At 46.5% G+C, this 24,548-nt stretch overlaps 1 protein-coding gene across 10 annotated transcripts in view; it reads right to left on the bottom strand.

Moving 5' to 3' along the window:
• The window catches only part of LOC123759577 (zinc finger protein 271), a 153,126-nt gene that overhangs the window by 39,542 nt on the left and 89,036 nt on the right, over nucleotides 1-24,548 (bottom strand). For 7 of the 10 annotated variants that reach the window (XR_011225382.1, XM_069316343.1, XM_069316350.1 and 4 more), the window contains one exon: nucleotides 21,575-21,640. The exons of the other annotated variants lie outside the window; for them this stretch is intronic. Coding sequence is in view for 1 of the 7 variants with exons in the window: in XM_069316360.1 (XP_069172461.1) it covers nucleotides 21,575-21,640 (66 nt within the window). In the remaining 6 variants the exon portion in view is untranslated. The remainder of the gene's footprint in view (nucleotides 1-21,574; nucleotides 21,641-24,548) is intronic. 10 annotated transcript variants of the gene reach the window in all.

The raw sequence follows: 24,548 nt of genomic DNA, 5'->3' as shown, positions 1-24,548 counted from the left end.
GAAACAGTATGGTCTTTGCTCCAATAATGGTCAATTACGTGTTTGACACAATGTTTCATACACAGTGCCAAAAACACACACATTTCACCCACAGTCGTATCTTTCCATCGCTGTAAACGTGAAAAATCAAATAACTCCTCCTCAGTAATGAGATCAGCCATATATTTGTTCGTTTCCTGAACAATACATTCCATTAGAGGCTCATCAAAATATGCAGTAAAATAGTCCATTTCACACATATCTGTACCTTTATCAGGGAAAAGGTCTGTAATCCAACATCTGAATTATCAAAAACAGATATTTGTGGAACAAAATCTGTCCCATCACTCCACAAAAAACACCTGGTGTCTTTTCGAGAGGCAATAGCGGCACCACGGCGAGGAAACTGTGGACCAGTAGCTGAAGCAGGTATAGGAACAGTAGGGGCGGGCAGGGATGGTGACGAAAATTACTTGATGTTAAGGGTCTTTGTTCATCAATGTCCCCATGTGGTGCCATGCGGTGCTGTATGGCTGGGCCAGATGCTGCTGACATGACAAAATGTTGCTTGGCAACACCACATACTCCACTGGCACTAGTACCGAAACTATTTTCCGATTCTAAGTCACTAAACTGGAAAATGATTCACCTTCCTCAGACTCGTTGACCAAAACATCAATATCCTGCAAGGTAGCACATGAACTGTGTGGTCTGGCACGAAGTGGGGTCGAGTGAGGGCGAGGAGGAATGGGCGAGATGCTAGGCCTAGCCCTGGTGGAGCTAGCATGTTCACACTCATTGTCAGTCGTATCCACCTCTGAGGACTGTGTATAATCATGCTCAAAATCGGAGTCGTCAATATCAGATTCATCACCATCCGGGAACAAATTTTTATTAATTTCGTCCTCGGTCAGAGGTCACAAGGAATGCCTCGTTGAGCGAAGTCGGTCATTGGAACTTTATGCGCTCGCCATGGTGTCCGCCAGAAAACTGAGGCCCGTACACAATGGCGACCTACGCAGGATTTTTTCCCAGGTGGCATTTGTTTATGGTCGGGTGCGGCTCGCTGATGACTACCCCTATCCCACTCGGGGCGTTTAAATTATAGCACTAGACACAAAAACATCTATTAATGTATTGCACGGTTTCGGTTTCGTTACTGAAATCATCTATATATGTATTGGGCGGTTTAAGGGTTAGCCCTTAACATGCTCGGGGTTTAATATCCTGTCATCCACACAGGCGCATGTCATTTTGAAAAAAAAAAAAAATAATTTTTTCTTTCTAACCTGTTCATTTGTGTTCACTGATCACGGGAAAAATAATAAAAAAATCGTAAGTGGCATATATTGCCCGCTATAGGGCAGGGAAGTCTGGCAAATTATAGGAGCTGACTCAGCGTGCGTCCCAGGCGGTCTGTTGCTCGCAAGCTGTCAGGCCGGAGTTGCCACAAAGAGATAATTACCGAATTATTTCAATGTCTCTGATTGATTTTTCATACTTTTTTTGCTGTAATATTATTCAATAGTGTGTAGTTTGATATATTTATATAATAAAATGAGTGAATCATTGCTGTACTCAAAAATATGGTGTGCATATTGTTGATTCAATTATGTTCATCAATCAGTGAACAAATACTTTGTCGGTTATTACATTATAAGCACAGGTTATATATAAGTATCTGCATGTTTTGTTCACTATAACGAACCACTAAGTAGCTATTATGAGTCAAAAAGTAACAAGGAGTGACTGCCGTGTACCAGCCAGCCACTCCTGCCCTCCCTCCAGTCATCTGACTCCCCCACATTCTCCTCCCACAATAATGTTTTTGCTATAATTCACTATATACAGACGTTATATATAAGTATCTACATGTTTTGTTCACCATAACTGTACATATAAGCTTGTATGGTGAGTAAAGGCACAAAGATGTGGCTACTCACACAGTCAGCTGATCGGCAGCCGCCCTCAAGGCCAGACGCACTAATATTTCTCCTCCAACAATACTGTGTGGTGTTATTACGCTATATACACACATTATATATAAATATCTACCTGTTTTATTCACCATACTTGTACAAATAAACTGGTATGGTGCCCAAAGACCATCGTGGTAACCAGTAAACAACACCGCCCTCACCAAAATGGCGGCTCCAAACCTTCTCTTGCTGTTTATACCCTCTATACACACGTTATATATAAGTATCTACATTTGTGTTCACCATAGCAAACCACTAAGCTGGTATGCTGAGTGCAGTCAATAAAAGGTGGCCACACACAGTCAAAAGACATCGCCACCACCCTCCCTCCCACAGCATTACTCCTCCTTCCATGGCGCACAGCGCTAAATATCACCACAATCCTGCTATTATCAGAACCCTGGTCAGTTTTATCACAGTCAGGGGTCTTCTGTAATAATATCATCGCTATATAATAGCATGAACAAGTATAATTTGGCATTTTTAGGCGATGCTGTGGTCACAAGCTGAACAGCAGTGCTGTTAGCTCATGCTGCGTGCGTCAGGCTTGGTTGCTCACTCAATACTGAGGCCAATAACACCCGGGAGTTTGGCCCACGATCTTTTTAAAAAATGGCGTCTGTTTACAAGAGCCCTGATGAAGGTGTGGTGAACCCCGTGTATCCGCGGGCTGTTTAAATCTTGCGTAGTACTCCAACACATCATATGACGTGATGCGCAGTTGACTGGAACAACGTCCAGCACGTCATATGATGTGATGCGCACTTTAAGGGTTAGTGTGTGTATGGGATGTGGGGCGGGTGGGGGAGGTGTGTCGGTGGTGTGGGGAGGGACGGGCTCACTCAGATAATCCTACACTCGTCACAGTTAGCCAGAATTGTTTCTTAAATTCTGGATGTACAGTATATTATCATATATATTTTTGGTTACAGATTTTGTTTAGCAATATTATTAGGATAATAAAAAGTTATAAAAATACTTATTTCATGAATGCTTAATTGTACAGTATTAGATGGAAATTCTCCAGGCTGGCAATCTACTACCACCTACAGAAGGATCTCTTGAGGAGGGGAGGGAGGGAGGGAGGGAGTGAATGTGGACAGGACAGAAGAAGTGAGCAGCAGTGAGGGGTGACTCCCTCCCTCCCTGGTGGTGGTGTACAATGAGTGTTAGGCCACTGATCCGGCCAAACACCCTCTGGTCTGGCTCCCATGGACATTTTTGCCAGATGGTGAGAAATTTATCCGGCCACGATTTTGGCCAGATTAGGACGTTTTCCGGATGGTCGGATTTCGGATTAGTGTCTACAGTAATTTCACAAGTGAAATTTCCTAAATAATTGTGATGGGCTGCGAGAGTTATGGAAAGTGGTGTTCAACGAGTGTTAGGCAGGGTGTTTCACTTGTTTGTCTCAGTGGTAAATGTTCACATTTTATATTCGACAGCAAGTCGATCCCTGGTTTTGGAGTTGTCTTTTAGGTTTCAAATGTTGACTTATACGCCGGCATATACGGTAAACGCTCTGCCTGTCTATTTGTACCCAGACAAATCCCCAGTCATTTGAATTCTATGGACATTCATCCAGATATGGACATAAAATTATCCAGAAGCAATTTTGTCTGGGTGACTCCGATATCCAGTTTATCAGAATCCGGATAATCGAGCTTACATTTTGTTCTTTCCTTGTGAAATACTATTAAATTTTACATTATTGTTTGTTCAACTATAAACTTTGCATTACCTATACTCTAAATACAGTAAAGCAAAAAAAAAAACTCTGCTGCTGGGGAGACATCAATGTTTGGTTGCATTAGGACAAGGAAATCAAATCTTCCAGAAAATGTCTCTCCTCACTGTAGAGTATATTGAAATAACATATGGCAACGAAGTCTTGTGAGAAATTTCAAAATTTAAACTTCAATAAAAAAAACTGCATTGAATGTAATGAAACTGAATTTTCTGGGTAAAAACCCGGAGGCTCCCCCGGAGCTATCCAGGCTGATATGCATATTATTAGACTTTTGGCATCAGTCAGTGTGAAAGGAGTTCTAGACCAACCAGGGACCACGAGCCAGAACCTGGACCTAGATTCACGAAGCTCCATGTATTTCTTTGTAAGTATGTGTGTTACGAAGGTTCCTAAGTACAGTACCGGCTAAGAAAACGCCAAAGAGCCATTCAGAAAAGTGTACGTACGAAGATTTTTAAGTACAGTACAGTAGTTCACTTAGGTTTTGCTAGATGCCACTAGGGCTTTTAGTTTGGCCAGAGAGAAGGTAACATTTTTCATCTTACAGCTGTAACCAATCACGATGCTGCCATATCTAAGCTTATCTGTGATGCACTTGCCAATTATTTATGTAGAATTTTCTTATAAAATTAGTATATTTTGAAGTAAAACTTAGTTTTTTCAACTTATACAGTTAGCACCGACATTGTAGTAAACAAATGTGTTACTTTTTTTTTACCTATGTAATTCTAAGAGATATTGTATAGCTTTCCTTGTTGCTCCCAAGATTTGACAAGCAATGGTATTTTTTTGTAATATATTTACCTAAATTTACCCAAGGGCCACTAACTATCTAGTGGCCTCGACGAGGACAAAAAGTCAATGCTTGTCAAGTCAGGCCAATTGTTCTAATGGTATTTTCTAGCTGGATTTTGGCATTTACGGCTTCAGCGGGTAGGCAGTTCCATGGGTTTTAACCCCCTGGGTAAAAAAAACTCTGTTTTCAGTCGTACTTGAGAGGACATACTCTCCAACATTATATATGTGATTGCCCTGTTATCAGTGACTTCTGACCAAATGGTATGAGGTACTTTGAGCTCTGTAATTACTTCATACACTCAGGAATATTTGAAGATATTCTTGTGCTGTACCCAGATTTTCCTAGTGGGGGCCAATAGATCAGCCTTACATTTCTTATTCTCTCCTGATTCCATGTATGATTGGCCATCCTGTGAGGTGGGGATTTTGGATGAGCTTGTAGCTAGTTTATGATCTACACTGTAATCTTTCATATAGTATAGGGTAGCAGCACATTGCTGTTTATACCTAAGCTTGTTAATAAAAAGAAATCAGTAATAAAGGTTTTAAATTATAGCTTGTATTATTATTATTATTATTATTTCCAGTATTATCCTTATTAAATCATAAATGTTAACCATGGATCATTAAGATCGCATATTGATATGTACTGTTAGTAATGTTTACCAAACCACACATTAGAAGATAAAAAGAAGACAACAATGTTATTAATATTTCTTGTGAATCATTAAATTGTGCAGTATGTCTCAATTTTTCACTTTTTGGATATACATTAGAAAAAACCAGCGTTGAATGAAATGAAACGCCATTTTCTGGGGGAGTCCCGGAAGCTCTCCGGAACTCACTAGGCTGATATGCTAATGTCAGACTTTGGCATCAGTCATGTATATGGAGTTTTATGGGCCTACTGGGGACCACGAGCCAGAACCTGGCCCCCCTCAGAAGAGGCAAGGGGAGCAATGGCCGATAGAAATCCCCATGTGGTTGGAAGCATTCTATGTCTGCCATCGACCGGGTTAGGCACCTAGAAAGGTAAGCATCCCAAAACAAACCCCTATTCTGGTGAAAATTGTTACCACAAGCTAAACAAGTGGATAAAACTCCCCTAAAATAAACGAGCAAACAATCATGACATCACACGTCGCCGTGCCGCTGTCCACGCAGCTCCCCACTCCCCGGTAGGGAAAAGGGGGAGCCCCAGACCCATCGCGCTGGCTATCCACCCCCAGTTCTGAGGCTGAATGTAAAAAAACGTGAAAAAAACGCCAACCGGAGGGAGGGAGGGATGCCAGGGAGCCTCCGGGACACACCCAGAAAATAGTGTTTCATTACATTCAACGCTGGTTTTCTGGGGGGAGCCCCTTCGGCTCCCTGGAGCTAACTCCCCACAGAGGAAAGTAGAGTGACCTACCTGGGAGGTGATCGCCGCTCACTCCTCAACTTTAAGTCGAGACAACCGGCTGCAACTGCCAATCCAAAGCGACACAGGCCCGACTAGGCCCAGGAACGCGCACGAGATAACGAGCAGCCAGGACCCTGCTCGACCGCCAAAAACCCCGCGCCTGAATGACTGCCCAGGACAGTCATTCGGGCAACTTGCGAACATGGACACGGGGAAAGACCGTAGGCCGGCTAGCCGTAATAATCCTGCGGACAACCCGGGAGACCCGCAAACAGGGAAGGAGGGAAACTGGATCAACCCAAAGTGCAACCCAGGACACAGAAGCTGTGGCATGCAATGAATGGTGGAGGGACGCCACCAGACACCAAACATGATAGGTGAAAACTAGCTGCGCAGTACCCTGCGCCCCGCCAGTGCAAACTGCCCCCTACCCCAGGCGAACAAGGGAGACAGAACACCCGAGCACACAAGGGGCAGCCGAAAACCAAGCAGTAAACGGCCTAGCAGGGGCAGAACCCAAGGAACTTGTGGAAGGGAACCCCAAGCCCCAAGGGCAGTACTTACAGGGCACCTAGGGAAGGAACCCTAGGCGCATGCAGCCCGAGTACTGAAGAAACACTCCCGACTCATGCACCACCTAGAAGACAGACACCACACTCTAGGTACAGTGCTGAAACAACCACCGGAGCCGGAGCACACGACCTCAGCCTTTAGCATCAGCCTTAGAACTGGGGGGGGGGTGGATAGCCAGCACGATGGGTCTGGGGCTCCCCGTTCCCCCTCCCAAGGAGGGGGGGAGCTGCGCGGACAGCGGCACGTCGATGTGTGACATCATGATTGTTTGCTCATTTATTTTAGGAGAGTTCTATCCACTTGTCTGGCTTGTGGTAGCAATTTTCACCAGAATAGGGGTTTGTTTTGGGATGCTTACCTTTCTGGGTGCCTAACCTGGTTGATGGCAGACATAGAATGCTTCCAACCAAACGGGGGTTTCTATAGGCCATTGCTCCCCATGCCTCTTCTGAGGTGGCCAGGTTCTGGCTCGTGGTCCCCGGTAAGCCCATAGAACTCCATACACATGACTGATGCCAAAGTCTGACATTAGCATATCAACCTAGTAAGCTCTGGGGAGCCGAAGGGAGTTCCCCTCAGAAAATAGGATAAACAACCCATAAATATTTGTTTCATTATATTCTTTTATTTAAATAACTGGATCAATATTTTTACAGCTGGCAGGATTTGTTGTAGTAACAGGTGCATTATCTGTTAAAAAACCAGCGTTGAATGTAATGAAACGCCATTTTCTGGGTGAGCCCCGGAGGCTCCCTGGAGCTTATCGGGCTAATGTATGTTATGTTAGACCGGGACATTAGCTAAGGAGTTCAGACCTACCAGGGACCAGCGCCAGAACCTGGCCCCTTCAGAGAGGTTTCAGGGAGCAATGGCCCTGGAAAACCCCATATGGTTGGGGGTTTTCCTTATCTGCCATCGACCGGGGTTAGGCACCCAGAAAGGTAGGCGTAACAAAACAAACCCCACATGGTAAGAAACTACAACAAAAACCGAACAGAGAGGTAGAAAACTCCCTACAATCCCAAGGAAACAAGCAAACAAGCAAACATCACACTTTACTGCCGCGCCGATCGTCCGCGCAGCCCTCCCCACCCCGGGAGGGGGAGGGGGGAGCCCCGGACCTACCGCGCCGGCTGCCAAGCTCCAGTTCGGAAGCTAAGCTTCAACCAACGCGAAAAAACTGCCGACCGGTGGGAGGGAGGGAGGGTTTCCAGGGAGCCTCCGGGGCTCACCCAGAAAATGGCGTTTCATTACATTCAACGCTGGTTTTCTGTGGGGAGCCCCTACGGCTCCCTGGAGCTTCATACCCAAAGAGAAGGAAAAGAAAGGGCTAACCCGGGAGGCGGCCGCCACAAACTCTGCAACGCAAAGCCAAGACAACCGGTCGCAAACCTGTGACCCAAGGCAACAAGAACGCCCAAGAACAGACGCACATATGGATGGGCGGCCAAAAACCTGTGCGACCCACAATTCCCTGCGCCCGAAATGAGCCCGAGACGTCACCAACACAGCAGCAATTGCTGCAAACGTCTGAACAGCACGGGCGCAAAGACAGACCGCAGGAAGAAGGAAAACACTGCGGACGACCCGGGAGACCCGAGCCCTGAAAACAGGGAACGAAGGAACCGGATCAACCACAGCGCATCCCCAGGCACGGTACGCCGGCAACAGCAAAAAGCACAACTGGACAACACAGGACGCACCCCCGGCCAAACCAAACAAGTACCAATACCCCAAGAACCCCTCCGGAAAGCAGCCGTCTCGACCGTCGCCAGGACAGAGAAAGGCTGCACACCAATAAAGCTACCACCAGTACCAAAGACGAGGAAACTGAAACCGAAGGGGCTACCACAAACTGAGGGGAAGAGAAGAAGGCACCCTGAACAAGGACCAGGATGGCTCAGGCGACTTATGAGCAGGCCGGAGGGGAAACAAAACGCGAGAAAACGTAATAAACGTCATACAGTCTCCAAGACGAAGCTCGCAGGTGGGACACCGTCAACAAAGCCACCTGAACACCATAGAGATGGCGATACCTGCGTCAAAATACCAGACGCGAAGAGCCAAAGAGAAGGCCGAACCAGTCACGGACAGGACCGATTCGGCCTGCTGAAAGAGGCGAAGCCTCAGGAAAAACGCCCCGGGTACGGACACCTATCAAGCAGCGTCTGAAAAGAAGGCCGGGCCGGCCACCGTGGAACCATAAGGACTGTTCTCGTGGGAATGGGCTGCAACCGAGCCAGAACCCGAAGCAACAGCTGGACCGGGAGAAGAGGTACAGGTACCCCCCACCTCGACCAGGCCTGCCGAAAGCCTCCACCGTGAAGTCCTCGCAGGTGGGAAGGGCGCCACAAAACGGGCGACGCCTAGACCACGCCGACCCGAAGACGTCCATGGCCAGGAGGCCATAAGCCCAACAGAGCCAACAAAACGAATCGGCGACGACTGGCCAACCCACGAAGAGGAATGAACCGAGACAGCTGTCCACCAGGACGCAGGACACACCCCGGACACGAACCACACGGTTAACCAAACCCCCTGTGGTTCCGGCAAGAACCACCAGAGAACAGTCCAAACAGAGCTGAATGGTAGAGTACCTAGTGACCCAAACCCTCCGAAGCGCAAACCAGACAGCCATGAACACCTGAACCGGGCTGTGAGCCCGACGGACAGACAGACTCCATCAACCTCGGCCGACCTGGTGAGCACTGGTCACAAAGCCCCAGCCGAGAGACGACCCGTCCGTGAACACATCGAGCGAAGGCTCGGGGAGCTGCCAAGGCACGGAACCCCGAAAACCCCAAAGAGGAAGCTGGTGACGCAGCACCAACACCAGATCCCCAGAGGAACCCAAGGAATGCAAGAGGCGGAAGTGGAGTCTCCGTAGTTACCAAACGACGCCGGAGCCAAACCCGACTCCGCGGGCAGACAAGCACGCCGAAGTGCAAACTCCCGCACAACCGCCCAAGCAACCGCTGAGCAACCCGGGACCCCCTCCTGAACAGCCAAAGGCGGGACCACAGCCACAGTAACACTTCTGGAGGGAAGACAATGAGGGGCCCAAGAGCCTGAAACAAGGCCCAGGTCCGAACCCGGGACGGAAACAGAAGGTAAAACCTCCAGATCACCAGGAAACCAAACCCAGCGATCTGGAAAGAACCATCCCCTGGCGAGCAGACAAGCGGACTGACTGGGAGCCCACTCCAGCCAGTCGTCGAGGTAGGCCAGACACCGAATCTCAGACGCAGACAGGGCACTAAGATCCGGTAAAGATGCAAAGAATATACAAAGTGCCCTTCACAAAATAGGGAATGCAATAAAAACAGCAAACCTGAAGCCCCACCACCAAAGCATTGTATGACAATCATATTAAGACATTATGACATATGACAATCATTATATGACAATATGACAATTATAATCAAAGCATTATATGACAAAGTGCTGGGAAGAAGGGACACCACGAGAGTAGCTCTCATCCTGTAACTACACTTAGGTAAGTACACATAGGTAATTACCAACCGTGCTAGCCCCAGAAAAACAGGAGAGGAACGTGCCAAGAAGTGACCTGGAGGTCCAGGTCCACCATCCATGCACCCGGCCCTAACAGAATCCGAACAGGAGACAACAGTCCTCCGAGCAGGGCAGAGGATCCAGGGCGCAGACGGAAGTAGTCCAGAAGAACTGCAGACTGGAAAAGCTCATGACTGCAAAGAGCAGACGGGAAAAGCTCATGACTGCAAAGAGCAGACGGGAAGCCCAGAAGGATGGGGCGGATCGACCACGCCCCACGCACCCACGAAGAGGAAATGACGAAGCGCAGGGAAGAAGCCCACCCCGCCAGCTCTGAACCCCCCCCAAGGGAGAGAAGCCGTCCTCCGACGCCAGCAGAGGCCGGAAGACAATCCAAAGCGCCCACCAACAGCGGGACCAAGCGAGAGGCAACAGAGCAAGCTGCTCCCCCAGCGCCCAGTCAACAGAGAAGGGAACAGAACCCCTTCAGAAAGAAAAAGTACACTACCGAAGTCATGAGGAGAGACTACGGGAATGAAACCACACTTCGCTGGAAGAGGAAGTGAGGGGAGACCTGATCACCACATACAAGATACCCAAGGGAATCGACAGGGTTGAGAAGGACAGGCTATGTAACACAAGGGGCACACGCACTAGGGGACACAGGTGGAAACTGAGTACCCAAAAGAGCCACAGATAGAATTAAAGTTTTTTTTTTTTTTTTTTTTTTTGTGTCAGAATGGGAACGGGAAAGCACTAAGAAGTAATGTGGCGACTCCTCACACAAGTAACGAGGCTGACCCCCATACAATGTCACATGTAGACACGACAGAGCCCAAGAGGCACAGGAACCGATACACAGTAAGGAGAGAGGCAGAAAGAAATTTTGAAAAAGGGATAGCAGATAAATGTAAAACAGAACCGGGCCTATTCTACAAATTCATAAACAACAAATTGCAGGTAAAGGATAATATCCAGAGGTTGAAAATGGGAAACAGATTCACGGAAAATGAAAGGGAAATGTGTGAAACATTAAATGAAAAGTTCCAAAGTGTGTTTGTACAAAATGAAATCTTCAGAGAACCAGACACAATAAGAATTCCAGAGAACAACATAGAGCGGATAGAGGTGTCTAGAGATGAAGTGGAAAATATGCTAAAGGAGCTCGGGAGGAACAAAGCAGCTGGCCCAGATGGCGTTTCACCATGGGTTCTGAGAGAATGTGCATCTGAGCTCAGCATTCCACTTCACCTGATCTTTCAGGCATCCCTGTGTACAGGAATCGTAGCAGACGTGTGGAAACAGGCTAACATAGTTCCAATCTACAAAAGTGGCAGCAGGGAAGACCCCCTCAATTATAGACCTGTATCATTGACAAGTGTAATAGTGAAAGTATTGGAAAAGCTAATCAAAACTAAATGGGTAGAACACCTGGAGAGAAATGATATAATATCAGACAGACAGTATGGTTTTCGATCAGGAAGATCCTGTGTATCGAATTTACTCAGTTTCTATGATCGGGCCACAGAGATATTACAGGAAAGAGATGGCTGGGTTGACTGCATCTATCTGGACCTAAAAAAGGCTTTCGACAGAGTTCCACATAAGAGGTTGTTCTGGAAACTGGAAAATATTGGAGGGGTGACAGGTAAGCTTCTATCATGGATGAAAAATTTTCTGACTGATAGAAAAATGAGGGCAGTAATCAGAGGCAATGTATCGGAATGGAGAAATGTCACAAGTGGAGTACCACAGGGTTCAGTTCTTGCACCAGTGATGTTTATTGTGTACATAAATGATCTACCAGTTGGTATACAGAATTATATGAACATGTTTGCTGATGATGCTAAGATAATAGGAAGGATAAGAAATTTAGATGATTGTCATGCCCTTCAAGAAGACCTGGACAAAATAAGTATATGGAGCACCACTTGGCAAATGGAATTTAATGTTAATAAATGTCATGTTATGGAATGTGGAATAGGAGAACATAGACCCCACACAACCTATATATTATGTGAGAAATCTTTAAAGAATTCTGATAAAGAAAGAGATCTAGGAGTGGTTCTAGATAGAAAACTATCACCTGAGGACCACATTAAGAATATTGTGCAAGGAGCCTATGCAATGCTTTCTAACTTCAGAATTGCATTTAAATACATGGATGGCAATATACTAAAGAAATTGTTCATGACTTTTGTTAGGCCAAAGCTAGAATATGCAGCTGTTGTGTGGTGCCCATATCTTAAGAAGCACATCAACAAACTGGAAAAGGTGCAAAGACATGCTACTAAGTGGCTCCCAGAATTGAAGGGCAAGAGCTACGAGGAGAGGTTAGAAGCATTAAATATGCCAAAACTAGAAGACAGAAGAAAAAGAGGTGATATGATCACTACATACAAAATAGTAACAGGAATTGATAAAATCGACAGGGAAGACTTCCTGAGACCTGGAACTTCAAGAACAAGAGGCCATAGATTTAAACTAGCTAAACACAGATGCCGAAGAAATATAAGAAAATTCACCTTTGCAAATAGAGTGGTAGACGGTTGGAACAAGTTAAGTGAGAAGGTGGTGGAGGCCAAGACCGTCAGTAGTTTCAAAGCGTTATATGACAAAGAGTGCTGGGAAGACGGGACACCACGAGCGTAGCTCTCATCCTGTAACTACACTTAGGTAATTACACTTAGGTAATTACCTAAATTTTTTTTTTTTTTTTTTTTTTAAACTAAATTTTTAAACAATGTAAATTTGTAGACCTCATCCTGGAAACATTCTTGTATCAACATGTTAAACAAGCTACGAGGATGAGGGAAGGGGACGTTCCCTCCATGCTAGATTTGATATTTACCAGGAAGGAGGAAGAGATATTTGACATTCAGTACCTTCCTCCCTTGGGTAAAAGTGACCATGTCTTTTTGGGAATAAAGTATGCAATGCGTTATAAGCTGGAAGAAAATAAGGAGGTTGAAGCAGTTGAAAAACCAGACTTCAGGAGAGGACATTATGGTGACCTTAGAAATTTTTTTAGTGAGTATAATTGGACAGACTTGATGCTAGGCAAGGAAGTGAATGAGATGTATGGCAAGTTTTGTGAAATATATGATAAAGGCACAAAAAAATTTATACCAAAACAGAGATGCAGAACTAGGAAACAGGATTGGTTCAATAGAAATTGCGAGAGGGCTAGAGACCGAAAGACACAAAAATGGAATCAATACAGGAAGAGGCCGAACCCCCAAACATACCAGCGATACAAAGATGCGAGAAACAACTACACGGCAGTGAGGAGAGAGGCAGAAAGAAATTTTGAAAAAGGGATTGCGGACAAATGTAAAACAGAACCAGGTCTATTCTATAAATTCATAAACAACAAATTGCAGGTAAAGGATAATATTCAGAGGTTGAAAATGGGAAATAGATTCACGGAAGATGAAAAGGAAATGTGTGAAACACTAAACGAAAAGTTCCAAAGTGTGTTTGTACAAAATGAAATCTTTAGGGAACCAGATACAATAAGAATTCCAGAGAACAACATAGAACACATAGAGGTGTCTAGAGACGAAGTGGAAAAAATGCTCAAGGAGCTCGGTAAGAACAAAGCAGCTGGCCCAGATGGCGTTTCACCATGGGTTCTGAGAGAATGTGCATCTGAGCTCAGCATTCCACTTCACCTGATCTTTCAGGCATCCCTGTGTACAGGAATTGTAGCAGACGGGTGGAAACAGGCTAACATAGTTCCAATCTACAAAAGTGGCAGCAGGGAAGACCCCCTCAATTATAGACCTGTATCATTGACAAGTGTAATAGTGAAAGTATTGGAAAAACTAATCAAAACTAAATGGGTAGAACACCTAGAGAGAAATGATATAATATCAGACAGACAGTATGGTTTTCGATCTGGAAGATCCTGTGTATCGAATTTACTCAGTTTCTATGATCGAGCCACAGAGATATTACAGGAAAGAGATGGTTGGGTTGACTGCATCTATCTGGACCTAAAAAAGGCTTTCGACAGAGTTCCACATAAGAGGTTGTTCTGGAAACTGGAAAATATTGGAGGGGTGACAGGTAAGCTTCTATCATGGATGAAAAATTTTCTGACTGATAGAAAAATGAGGGCAGTAATCAGAGGCAATGTATCAGAATGGAGAAATGTCACCAGTGGAGTACCACAGGGTTCAGTTCTTGCACCAGTGATGTTTATTGTGTACATAAATGATCTACCAGTTGGTATACAGAATTATATGAACATGTTTGCTGATGATGCTAAGATAATAGGAAGGATAAGAAATTTAGATGACTGTCATGCCCTTCAAGAAGACCTGGACAAAATAAGTATATGGAGCACCACTTGGCAAATGGAATTTAATGTTAATAAATGTCATGTTATGGAATGTGGAATAGGAGAACATAGACCCCACACAACCTATATATTATGTGAGAAATCTTTAAAGAATTCTGATAAAGAAAGAGATCTAGGAGTGGTTCTAGATAGAAAACTATCACCTGAGGACCACATAAAGAATATTGTGCAAGGAGCCTATGCTATGCTTTCTAACTTCAGAATTGCATTTAAATACATGGATGGCGATATACTAAAGAAATTGTTCATGACTTTTGTTAGGCCAAAGCTAGAATATGCAGCTGTTGTGTGGTGCCCATATCTTAAGAAGCACATCAACAAACTGGAAAAGGTGCAAAGACATGCTACTAAGTGGCTCCCAGAACTGAAGGGCAAGAGCTACGAGGAGAGGTTAGAAGCATTAAATATGCCAAAACTAGAAGACAGAAGAAAAAGAGGTGATATGATCACTACATACAAAATAGTTACAGGAATTGATAAAATCGACAGGGAAGACTTCCTGAGACCTGGAATTTCAAGAACAAGAGGTCATAGATTTAAACTAGCTAAACACAGATGCCGAAGAAATATAAGAAAATTCACCTTCGCAAATAGAGTGGTAGACGGTTGGAACAAGTTAAGTGAGAAGGTGGTGGAGGCCAAGACCGTCAGTAGTTTCAAAGCGTTATATGACAAAGAGTGCTGGGAAGACGGGACACCACGAGCGTAGCTCTCATCCTGTAACTACACTTAGGTAATTACACTTAGGTAATTACCTGTTGACGGACGGTTGAGAGGCAGGACCAAGGAGCCAGAGCTCAACCCCACAAGCACAACTAGGTGAGGACATATATTGTAAAAGCACAAGCCGCCGACTAGTGGCAAAGAGCACTACGCCGGCCAGGCAAAGAAGGCACAAAACTGCATCAAAAGGCCCACCTCGACAGCAAAACCACAAAGTCCCAGCACAACCACAACATGTGCCAAGACCCAAAAAGCTCAGTCTGCAAGCCAGGAAGACCCCGGAACCCCAAAAGGCAGAACCGAGTCACACGAGGAAACAAAGTCCCCTGAACCCACAAAAGGGGGCCCAAGAGGAAGAAACCTCCAGAACGAAACCAAGGAACCCAAAGGAACCCAGAATCGAACCAGTGGGAGCCCAAACCACCACATTTGCCGGCGGAGAACACCACTAAAAGGCAAAGCACAGACCCCAGCAGAACGCCCTGGGAAAACGGTCCCAACAGACCGAAAACCGAGGGGCAAGGTGTGGGAGCAAGCATACCAGCCAGGGGCACTGAGCCTAAACCCAGAGGCTCAGACCCAAAATCAACACCCAAACGTTCCCAGAGGAACAGGCAACGGCAAGAAAACACCAGAAAAAACAAAGAAACGACAACAGGAGAACAAAAACCCTGCAAATTTTTTGAAAACTCACCAGAGACGCTCGCTCGCACACCCAGACGCATGTAAACAAACCGCAACGCCGCCCTGGTGGCCACGCCGGGAAACCGGCAGACGAAAATGGCCGCCAGCAGGGGCTGTGACTGACGCTTAATACACAAAAACACGCCAGCAAATGTGGGAAGCTAGCAGACTGGAAGGGCGAAAAACGACGCCCAACAGCAGAAAAACCCCTGAAGGGGCAAAACCGCCCCAGAACTGCTAGCAGGCAACCCCCACAGCCTCGGGAACCAACAACAGAGGCCCCGGGGCAGAGCCGTCCTCCAAGCCCTCCGCCCGTAAAGAAAAGCAAGAGCCCATGGGAAAGGCAACAAGAAAGGGCCGCTGGTAAGACCCAGAAGCCTTGGCAGGAGGCACAGGCTCAAACCTCCGTCCCCAACCCGAACGGGGCATCCCCCGAAAACCGCCCGAGTCTCTGCCGCAACTGAACCCCGCCCCGACCCCGAAACCCGCAGACGGTCCGGAGCCGGGAACATGGAGAGAAAGGGGCGAGCAGCACCTAACCAAACAGGGCGGCCACGGGGCATTCGAGTGGGAAACCAACCTAGCATGTTGCAGCAACCTAACCTAGCTTGCAACACGGATGCCGCCTGTACTCTGAACAGTAATAACATCAGGAGAGTACTGGAGAACAAGCAGAGAATCACTCGCAAGACTCCGGGACAAGGTGTCAGTGACCCAACAGGCAGCATGACGGAGGTAAAAATGGCGACTGTCACCCGGAGACAAGGGAACAGCAACCAACGATCCCGTTCAAGACGGGTTGGAACCCGGAAGACACATTCAATGGTCCCCCGAGCCCAGACAGGGGTTTCCAGGGCCCGTAGGGTAACAACTACGGGAAGCCCGGGCAAGGTGTTGCTAACCGGTTAAGAAACCCAAACATAACAAGAGGGTAGATTATAGCACTGAAAACCCCTGAGACGTGTACAAGCACGGGGGCCTAGCAGAGGGCCGCCAAACACTACCAGTGGAACTATAACCACCTTAGGCAGACCCCCACCAGGCAAGAAAATGAAAAACAAAAGAAAAACCCCGCAAAAGTACACCGTCTCCAGAGGCAACAGAAACCGGCCGCCGCATAGGTGGCAGGCTGCGCAACACCTTGACGCCCTAACCAGCACAATACCAATCCCTACCCAGGGCCAAACAAGGGCCCCAAGCCCCAGCTGGCCCCAAGGGCGAGGCAAATGCCGAGCAGCAAGAACCTCTACGGGAATGGTTCCCGAACGCCCCAGGGAAGATAACCCTGTTACGCAAGGGCAGTACTCACAGGGCGCTTAGGGAAGTCAGCCACTAAGCACATGCAGCCCCGGCACTGATGAAGTACTCCTGGCCACCGCACACCACAACACACGGCAGTGAACGCCACACAAGGCAAACACCGCCTAGGAAACTGAGGCCAGAGAAGCGTCAATCCCGGTTGACATTAGCGAACGAACTGGAGCTTGGCAGCCGGCGCGGTAGGTCCGGGGCTCCCCCCTCCCCCTCCCGGGGTGGGGAGGGCTGCGCGGACGATCGGCGCGGCAGTAAAGTGTGATGTTTGCTTGTTTGCTTGTTTCCTTGGGATTGTAGGGAGTTTTCTACCTCTCTGTTCGGTTTTTGTTGTAGTTTCTTACCATGTGGGGTTTGTTTTGTTACGCCTACCTTTCTGGGTGCCTAACCCCGGTCGATGGCAGATAAGGAAAACCCCCAACCATATGGGGTTTTCCAGGGCCATTGCTCCCTGAAACCTCTCTGAAGGGGCCAGGTTCTGGCGCTGGTCCCTGGTAGGTCTGAACTCCTTAGCTAATGTCCCGGTCTAACATAACATACATTAGCCCGATAAGCTCCAGGGAGCCGTAGGGGCTCCCCACAGAAAATTGGGTTTATTGTTACCTGCAATGCTGTTACATAGCCTTCCCGGCTTGGTGCCTTCTTTTGATAATTATTGTTACACACAGCAATAATTGTGTAACAGGAGGAAAAGGTCTTGGACACAAATTTGTTAATGCTAAATGTAGAGGAATCAGTTGAGCATTCCTCAAATAAAATAAGCTGCTGCAGCTTATAAGGTAAATAAAATAAGCATTCCTCAAATAAGTAGCTGCCTCACCTCACTGCCTTACTGCTACATAGCCTTCCCTTCTTTTGATAATTACTTATTGTTACACAGCCAAAAGAGGTCTTGGACCCCTACTTCCCCCCTCTCTTTTTTAACAGGCCATAATAGTCCCTTTTTCTACTTTAATATACCTACCAATTTCTCTCATCTCATTTTTTTTCTTTCAATGTACCTATTATCATTTTATAAATTCTGCTAGAATTTATCAACTTAAAATTATCTGTTAGATTAACCCTTAAAGTGCGCATCACTTCATATGAAGTGTAAATCGTTTTACCAGTCAACTGCGCTTCACTTCATATGAAGTGTATGGGTACCGCGCACGATTTGAATGGCCTGCGGTGTAGCTGGGGGTCCCATACGCTGCCCAGGGGCTCTAGTAAACAGCGGCCATTTTGAAAAAAAATCCAGCTCACGATCCGATGGCATGGGAGGCCTCAGTTTAGCGAGAGTCACCATGGCGAGCGCACGGTCAAACGCCTCACGGGCACGCACCACTCAGTCCCTCACCCCAGAGCAAATAGCCCACGAATTATTCTCTGAAGGTGAAGAAAGTGTGTTTGACGATTCAGACAACGATGAGGATTATACACAGTTGTCGGGTGACAGTAGCAGCAGCAGTGAAAGTGAGAATGACCGCCATGCCATGGCGAGGCCTATACGCTCTCCCATGCCTCCTCGCCCATTTTCTACCCCAATTCTACCACGACCTCACAGTTCCTGTGGATATTTTCTGTTTGAGGGTGACGAGTCAGAGGGAGGTGACTCCTTTTCTGGGTTTAGTGACTCAGATCAAAGTTTTATTGAGCCTGTGGCTGGTACCAGTGGTGTAACTGGGCGAGAAATTGTCGCGTCAGCAGCATCTCGCCCGGCCAAGCGCCACCGCATGGCACCACATGAGGGACCAAGACCCTCGTGTTCACGTGCACCCACCTCACGTGCACGTAGCCGCCGTGCTTCTCGCAGACGGTATTCAGCTCCTGGTCGCCGGTATGCATCGCTTCCTCGCCGTCTTTCCTCTGCATCTCGCAGGACGCCTGGTGTACTTGAGTGGAGTGATGGTGACGATTTTATTCCTAATATTCCTCACTTTGACGATAAAGATGTAGGGATTACAAACCTTTTCCCTAATCAAGGTGAGGACATGGCTGAGATGGAATATTTTACAGCATTCTATGATGAACCACTCATGGAATACATTGTACACCAAACGAACCTGCATGCTGCTTACCTGATTGAGAGGGAAATCACAGAATTTTCACGACTGCAGCGTTGGAAAAATACCACAGTGGCGGAAATGTATGTGTTTTTGGCACTCTGTTTGTTGATGAAGCACTGTCACAAACATGCAATAAATGACTATTGGAGCAAGGACAAGACAATACCAACACCTTTATTCGGGAAATATATGTCACGAGACAGGTTTCAGATACTCCTCAGGTGTCTACATTTTGGAAGTGTTCAGGACCGAACACCTGATGATAGACTGTGGCGAGTGAGGCACTACATGAACGATGTTATTGGAAAATTCAGAGATTTTTACGTACCAGCACAGAAGCTGGTGGTTGATGAATCTCTCATACTTTTCAAGGGACGTGTTCCATTCAAACAGTACATTCCCTCAAAACGAAACCGATTTGGCCTGAAATTTTTTGTTCTTTGTGATTATGAGACAGGATACGTGTTACACATGATTCTGTACTCGGCTAGTGATGTAGACATTCCCGATAACGACGAACATGGATTCTCGGGGAGTGTAGTGAAGACCATCATGGCTCCGTGGATGAACAAGGGACACATTTTATACACAGATAATTACTATACAAGTCCCTTGCTAGCTCGGTTCTTGCTAGAAAATAGAACCGGATTGGTTGGTACAGTAAAGCCACAACGAAGGGAAATGCCTGTGTTTGACAACGACATTGCAGTTGGTGAGTGTCAGAGAAGGAAAAGTGATAACATTCTGTCAGTTCGGTGGAAAGACAAAAGAGAGGTGAACTTGTTGACAACAATTCATGATGGAACAATGGTGAACAGTGGGAAAGTGAGCCATAAAACAAACGCACCACAATATAAGCCAGACTGTGTTTTAGACTATAATATCAACATGCGGTTGATTGATAAATCAGACATGATGATTGGCACTGCAGAGTGTGCGGAAGACATGTAGGTGGACGAAAAAAGTGTTCTTCCATCTTGTGGACATGAGCATGCTGAACTGTTTCAACATGTACCTTGTGAGAACTGGACGTAAGCCCACTTTCCGTGACTTTGTATTTGATGCTGCAATACAGTTATTAGGAAAGTTTGCAAAAGATGTCCCAGGTATTCAGCGGCCCATCATAAACCCACTGTTGCAGCATGCTGGTACTCCACGCCTCGCTCACACTGAAGGCTTCCTAGCACACAAACTTAAGTATTTGCCACCTGGTGTGAAGCGTGCAATAGCCCAACGTGATTGCTTGGTGTGTAAAACAACGACACGTAGAGACAAGAAACGGAAGCTTGCGCAAACATGGTGTGAAACGTGTGGTATCCCATTATGTCCTGTCGACTGCTTCAATGACTACCACAGTCTAGAAATCTTCTAAGTGTGCTTCAAAGTGTGTATAGCGTGTGCGAGTGTGTAAATATGTAAACATATAAGCAGATAGCGTGTGCGTGTGTGTAAATATATACAAATATAAGCAGAACATACAATATAATAGACTGTAATGACATATTATACTGCCGTAATTGAAAACATTTGTGTGCGCCTGTGTATACTCAAATATGCAACAATTATTGATACAAAATATGTTCAAACAGTATTTGAAACACAATTAGTGAAAAAAATTAGATAAAATGCGCTTAGACATTGTAAATAAATAGCGCGAAAATATATTTGTGGCAACTCTGGCTGTTTGAGGACCGCGCGCAACACCTTCCGGGCGTGTACTGCATGAGCGAACATGCAGATTGTGACGTCATCACCGAGCTTCTCGGCTCTATTGCAACAAAAGTAAGTACAATAGAATTTTTTTTTTATTTTTCCCGTGATCAGTGAACAGAACTTAACAGATTAGCAAAAAAAAAATATATTTTTTTTTTTCAAAATGACATGCGCCTGTGTGGATAGCAGGATATTAGACCCCGAGCATGTTAAGGGTTAAGGACCTGCCCGAAATCCTGCAGGTACTAGTGGCTTTTCAAGAATGTAAATATCATGCTATGCATCCTCACAAATCCAGTGTACCTTCTTGTATAAATAAATAAATAAATAAATAGTCATAATTATAGGTTTAAGTATTCAATGAGAAAAGTTTTTGAAGTTTTTATCCTTATCCTTACCTAAGATCATTTGTGCAGCATATTTTTCTTTTTTGTCTCACCCAGATTTAATTTAAAAATAAAACCAAACAAAATAAATTAAAAAGGGGTATGTATAGCTACGGTACACCCCTTAACTATACTTATTACTAGGTGAATAGGGGCATTTGGTGATACAGAGCACCACTTGGTTTCCAAACCCCTTGGGGACAAGACTCGTCAGTTATTGTGTAAGTTCGTAAACAAGAAATGGAGGAAAATGGAGAGAAAAAAATTAAATAAAAAAAATTAAACAAACAAATCTAAGGGAAAAATTTGACAGGTTCATTACATAAATGACTATTTTGTTTGCACTCACCAATTAGAGAAGTCCTGATCCACTTCTCCCTCAGGAGAGGCGGGACCAAAAAGCCAGAGCTCAACTCTGCAAAGACAACTAGATGAGTACAACTATGTGAGTACACCCTCACTGCTGTTGCCCTCCCTCCCCCCGAAGTAGCTAGCTTAGTAGATTGCCAGCCAGAGAATAATTATCCTAATAATATTATTAAACAAAACCTGTAACCAAAAATATATTTGATGATGTACATTTATGAAACAAATCTGGCTAACGGGTCGAGTGTGGTTAGGCTTATCAGAGTGAGCCAGTCCCTCTCCCACCACCAACACCCCTCCCCCACCCTGCCTACATCCCATACACACACTAAATGTCACGTGGTTCACCTCAACACCCATCCGTCCCTTCCTGCCTGCCAGTCTGCCTGCCTGCTTGCCTGCCTGCCAGTTAGCCTGCCAGTCAGTCTGCCTGCCAGTCTGCCTGCCTGCTAGCCTGCCTGCTAGCCTGCCAGCCAGTCAGCCTCTCTGCTTGCTTGCCTGCCTGCCTCTGCTTGCCTGCCTGCCTCTGCCTGCCAGCCTGCCTGCCTATCCCTCCCTCCCTAATTCTCCCATCCTCCCTCACTACTTCCCTCCCTTCCTGCTACCTCCTAGCATCTCTCCCTCCCTTTCTCACCAATTCTCCCCCCTCTCTCACTAATTCTCTCCCTCTCTCTTACTGCCTTCCACCAAAGCTCCCCCCTCCATCCACCCACCAGTCAGCCATCACTGACACAATGCATGCATTTGGAGCCGACATGGTGCACAGATGTTTCTTGATTGTGCAGATATGTAAAACAAAATCACAGAATGAACAATCCAGGCTCGTGACAATTCAATATAATAGGAATAATAGGCCGTGAATCTTTGAAGTCGTAGGGTAGAAGGCACTCTAAACAGTCAGTGGGCAAACTGGACCATCTCCCACCCACCACCACAGGCTGGGCCGGCGCAACGCTTGGCAGACCGCTTTGATCCTGGCGGATCCTACCCGAACTTTGTTCGTATAGCATGACTCCCTAACCCCAATCGAGAAACTGGAAGTTTCGGATAACTAAAGTTTGGAAACCAAGTGGTGCATTGTAGTAAATGCTCCCACTATCACCTTCTCTCATATTTAGTAGTTACTAAATATGAGAGATTTAGTTAATAAATATACGAGATTTCAGCTTTTCTCATATTTAGGGTATGTATAGCTAAGGTACACCCCCTAGCTATACTTATTACTAGGTGAACAGGGGCATTTGGTGGTTGTAAGTGCTCCCACCATCACCTTCCAAAAAGGTGGAAGGTGATGGTCTCACCTTCCATCTTCTTCGCGTTTGGTCTCCCATCAAAAAGACCAAACGCGAAGACTCTAGAAGAACGAACCAATCACATACCAGACCAGACCGATCTGCTGAAAGAGGCAGAGCCACAGGAAAACCTCCGGGTTCGGACACCAAGCAAGCAGCGCCTGACACCAAGGCTGCGCCAGCCACCATGGGGCCAAGATGACTACTGTCCCCTGGTAAGTCTCCAAGCAAGCTAGGATCTGGAGAAACAGCTGAACTGGGGGGAAAGAGGCATAGGAACCCTCTACCTCGACCAGTCCTGCCTGAAGGCATCGACCCCGACGGCCTTGCAGTCAGAGAAGGGTGCCACATATACCAGAAGACGCTTCGACCACACCGACTTGAAGAGGTCCCCCTCCGGGCACCCAAACGTCTGTCATAGCCAACTGAACAAGTCGGCATCGACCGTCCATTCTGTGGACAAAAGAATGAACTGGGACATGCTGTCTGCCAAGACATTGGACACTTCCCGGACGTGAACGACCAGGAGAGTCAAACCTTGAGAACTCAGCAGACGAGACACCCGAAACGACCAGCCCCAAAGAGCCAAAGGACCGCATCACACCCTCTCGGTTCAGGCAATGAACCACCGGGGAACAGTCTAAATAGAGCCGGATCGTTGATCTGCAGGTGACCTGAACCCTGTGAAGAGACATCCACACCGCCGCAAACTCCCGCACCGTGCTGTGGACCCGACGGAAGGATGGATCGCACCACCCCTGGTCAGCCTAGTGAGCACTGGTCAGAGCCCCAGCCAAGAGGCATCCCACCCAACGCATCCATGAACATATTAAGCGAGGGTTTGGGTAGGTTCCATGACACTGAACCCCGAAAAACCCGAAGAGGAAGCCGGCGACGCAAGGCCCTTGGGGGCCAAAACCAGCAATCGCGAGAGAGGTGGAAGGGACGTCCTGGTTACCTGGTTGATGGGGTTCTGGGAGTTCTTCTTCTCCCCAAACCCGGCCCGAGGCCAGGCTTGACTTGTGAGAGTTTGGTCCACTAGGCTGTTGCTTGAAGCGGCCCGCAGGCCCACATACCCACCACAGTCCAGTTGGTCCGGCACTCCTTGGAGGAAACAATCTAGTTTCCTCTTGATGTCCACTATTGCTCTGGCAATATTTCATATTCTCGCAGGGAGGGTGTTGAACAATCTGGGACCTCTGATGTTTATACAGTGTTCTCTGATTGCGCCTATGGCACCTCTGCACTTCACTGGTTCTATTTTGCCTTTTCTTCCATATCATTCACTCCAGTACATTGTTATTTTACTGGTAGATTTGGGACCTGGCTCTCCAGTATTTTCCATGTGTATATTATCTGGTATCTTTCTCGTCTCCTTTCCAATGAGTACATTTGGAGGGCTTTGAGACGATCCCAATAATTTAGGTGCTTTATCTCGTATATGCGTGCCATATATGTTCTCTGTATTCCCTCTATTTCAGCAATCTCTCCTGCTCTGAAGGGGAGAGTGAGTACTGAGCAGTACTCAAGACGGGACAACACAAGTGATTTGAAGAGTATAACCATTGTGATGGGATCTCTGGATATGAAGGCTCTCGTAATCCATCCTATCATTTTTCTGGCTGACTCAGAGCACCCCCGAAGGAACCAGAACAGCCGACGAAG

The sequence above is a fragment of the Procambarus clarkii genome, chromosome 8 (assembly GCF_040958095.1).
Source record: "Procambarus clarkii isolate CNS0578487 chromosome 8, FALCON_Pclarkii_2.0, whole genome shotgun sequence".
Classification (NCBI taxonomy): Eukaryota; Metazoa; Arthropoda; class Malacostraca; order Decapoda; family Cambaridae; genus Procambarus; species Procambarus clarkii.
The sequence above is the reverse complement of the archived record's forward strand: the minus strand, read 5'-3'. Positions and strand labels throughout refer to the sequence as shown.